The sequence below is a fragment of the Myotis lucifugus genome, unplaced genomic scaffold (genome assembly GCF_000147115.1).
Source record: "Myotis lucifugus unplaced genomic scaffold, Myoluc2.0 scaffold_20, whole genome shotgun sequence".
NCBI classification, from domain to species: Eukaryota; Metazoa; Chordata; class Mammalia; order Chiroptera; family Vespertilionidae; genus Myotis; species Myotis lucifugus.
The window spans coordinates 8362444-8365190 of record NW_005871068.1 but is presented as its reverse complement, the minus strand read 5'-3'; the positions used below and the strand labels follow the sequence as shown (position 1 = coordinate 8365190).

The following is a 2747-nucleotide window of genomic DNA, read 5'->3' as shown; positions in this document are numbered from 1 at the left end:
ATTCACACACATGAAATTCATGAATCTTAATCCTTCTCTTTCATAAAAAGATAATTTAAGAGAATAATTCTTGGATTTCTGGTCAAGATGGTGGCATAGGTAAATGAGGTACTCACATTACCCCACAACCATGTCAAAATTACAACTAAACTACAGAACAACCATCATTTGGAACAACCTGAAATCTAGCTGAATAAAAGTCCTACAATTAAGATTATAAAGAAGAAGCCACATTGAGACTGGTAGGAGAAGCAAAATGGGCTAGTTCCACACTTATGTGTGCAAGATAAAAATCAGGAGGGATATCTCGGCTACAGAAGTCCCCCTGAAGAGCCAGGGATCTCAGATCACACCAGACTCCCAAGCCCAGAGCTGAGAAGAGAAGTCCCCATAACTTCTGGCTGTAAATATCAGTGGGTATTGAGGCTGAATAAGATGGAGGGCTACTAGAGTCCCAGGCAGATCCTCTTAAAGCGTCCATGCATGGACTTACTCCGACTGGCTACCTCTGAGTTCAACACTGAGATAGCAGCTTGAAAGGCACCAGGGACATACAGGGAGGAACTGAGGTGTCTGGCATCAGGACAAGAGCTGGAGGGGAGCTTTCTCCCAGACAAAAGTGCTGGCAGAGGTCATTATTCCTTTGATGAGCCCTTTCCCCACAAAGCCAGTAGACAGGAGCCATATATGAGTCTCCATCAACCTGGCCCACACTGTTTGCCCTGCCCTAGTGATTCCCTGAGACCCCACACCACCAAACTTACAGGCCCACCCAATCTCTTTCCAGTGCTTTTCCTGTACCAATGGCCTGTCGTGACTCATGCTTCAGACATTCCTAAAATCTCTCAAACAAGCAGCATGTGGCTTCAGTGTATCCCATACCTCTCGCTAAATAGCCCCAGGCCCAGCACCAGCAGCAGCTGGCCATGGTTTGCAGCTTAGCCTCTCCTGGGCACCTCCAAGCCCATCCCAAGTAGCATCCAGCTGTAAACAGTTTGGTAGCTCAAACTGTGTGACCCTGGACAGAACACAGATGGTGGCTGACCTTGGTCTGCACCTTCCAGGAGGCCCTAGAGCCAGCGTACCAAGTGGATCACTTCAGACCACGTCAAAATACCACCCAATCACCCAACATACTCAAGAAGCAGACTCAGTGGGCACCATAGCTCCACTGAAGTAAGTCCTGCTCTTGTGGGGTGGGCGCTGGCACAGCTGATCCTCCACAGTGGTCAGTGGTCAAAGCCAGTCCTTGCAGCTGATCGGCCTGGGGGCAAATCCCTCCCATTAATATGCCAACAACAACTAATTTTACCATAGGCTAATTGAAATAAACAAGAGTTAAGTTCCTACGGCATCTCATCAACGTTATAATGAAATGATGTTGAACAAAACTATGCTATTCAAGGACTTGCTGTAGTTGGGAATATTAGAGTGAACAAAGCACCACCTGCTCTCAGAGTTTAGTGCAGGAAACAGAAAATAAAAAAGACAATCTACATGTTCTTGTTTTCTACTGACACATAACAAACAACCCCAAACTTAGTGGCATGTAGTGGGTGTCCCAGGGGGGCAAGTTCAAGCTGCCTTTTGGGCATCCCCTCACCTAGAAGCACACAGAGCAATGCTGCTGTCTGCCCTCAGAAGAATGTATCTTGGGGAAAGGTCTGTTAGAGAGGTAAGGGACCTTTTGAGTAAGGGAGTCTTGAGTCCCAGATATCCTGAACAAGACTGGCTACATACTTTGTGTGGCCCAATGCAAGATGAAAAGGCAAATCCCCTTGCTCTGAAAGTAGGGAAAAAAGCACTGTTAAGGTTACTAAAATAATAGTCTGGGGCCTGTTTCCCTGGAGCAGCTCCCTATTGCTGGAGAAGAAACGTGCCCCGGATCCTTTCAGGATTAATTTATTCAAAAAGGAAATAATAGAAAAATACTCAACATGCAAAAGTCTCGTGAAGAAAATGAAGGAAAACCACAGAACATGCCAAAGGCGGAGGAAGACCACCCTTCAGAAGATGTACCACCCTTCAGAAGGAAATCCTCCGCCTTCCGAAGAAGGTGTAAGCCAGGAAGCAGAAGGAAACCTTAGAAGCGGGCTGACTCAACCTGTGCAGGCATTCAAAGAGGACACTCCCGTTAGGCATTTGGACCCTGAAGAAATGCTAAGAGGAGTAGATGAGATGGAAAGGCTTAGGGAAGAAAGAAGAAGAGTAAGAAACAAGTTTGTGATGCTGCATTGGAAGCAAAGACATTCACGCAGAGGACCTTATCCTGTGTGCTTTAGGCCTTGAATTCTTTTTTTTTATCTGATAGTAAAATCTGGCCTCTGCTTTCTATTAGCATATTCTGATGTATCTTCTACCTTTGTTTTACTTTTAATCATCTGGTAGAATTTTGTTTTAGATAGTTTCCTTGTTAACCAGCATCTTACTGGATTTTGTATTTTGACCTATTCTCCAGGTCTATTTTTCAATTGGGAAGTTTCACACAAATGCATGAAAATATGTTCATTTCATATTGTGAAGTAACATAAGTTGCAAAGCATATTTAGTATCAGCTCACATATGTACAATAAAAATCCCAAATTGTGTGTGTGTATACATACATACATACATACATACATCAAAAAATTTTTTAAAAAAGGTTACTAAAATATAAAGTTTACTAGAGGCCCTATGCACGAAGATTCATGCAAGAATGGGCCTTCCTTCCCCTGGCTGCTGGAACTGCCTTCGCTTGGCCCGGAGCC

At 44.4% G+C, this 2747-nt stretch overlaps 1 protein-coding gene across 1 annotated transcript; it reads left to right on the top strand.

The window, feature by feature from the left end:
• The first annotated feature begins 1937 nt into the window (after positions 1 to 1937).
• On the top strand, positions 1938 to 2513 carry LOC102423445 (transcription elongation factor A protein-like 8). The gene is given in 2 exon segments (XM_014453110.2): positions 1938 to 2020; positions 2022 to 2513. Coding segments are annotated over 2 exon segments (351 nt in total). The 3' UTR covers positions 2290 to 2513.
• Positions 2514 to 2747: the final 234 nt, after the last annotated feature.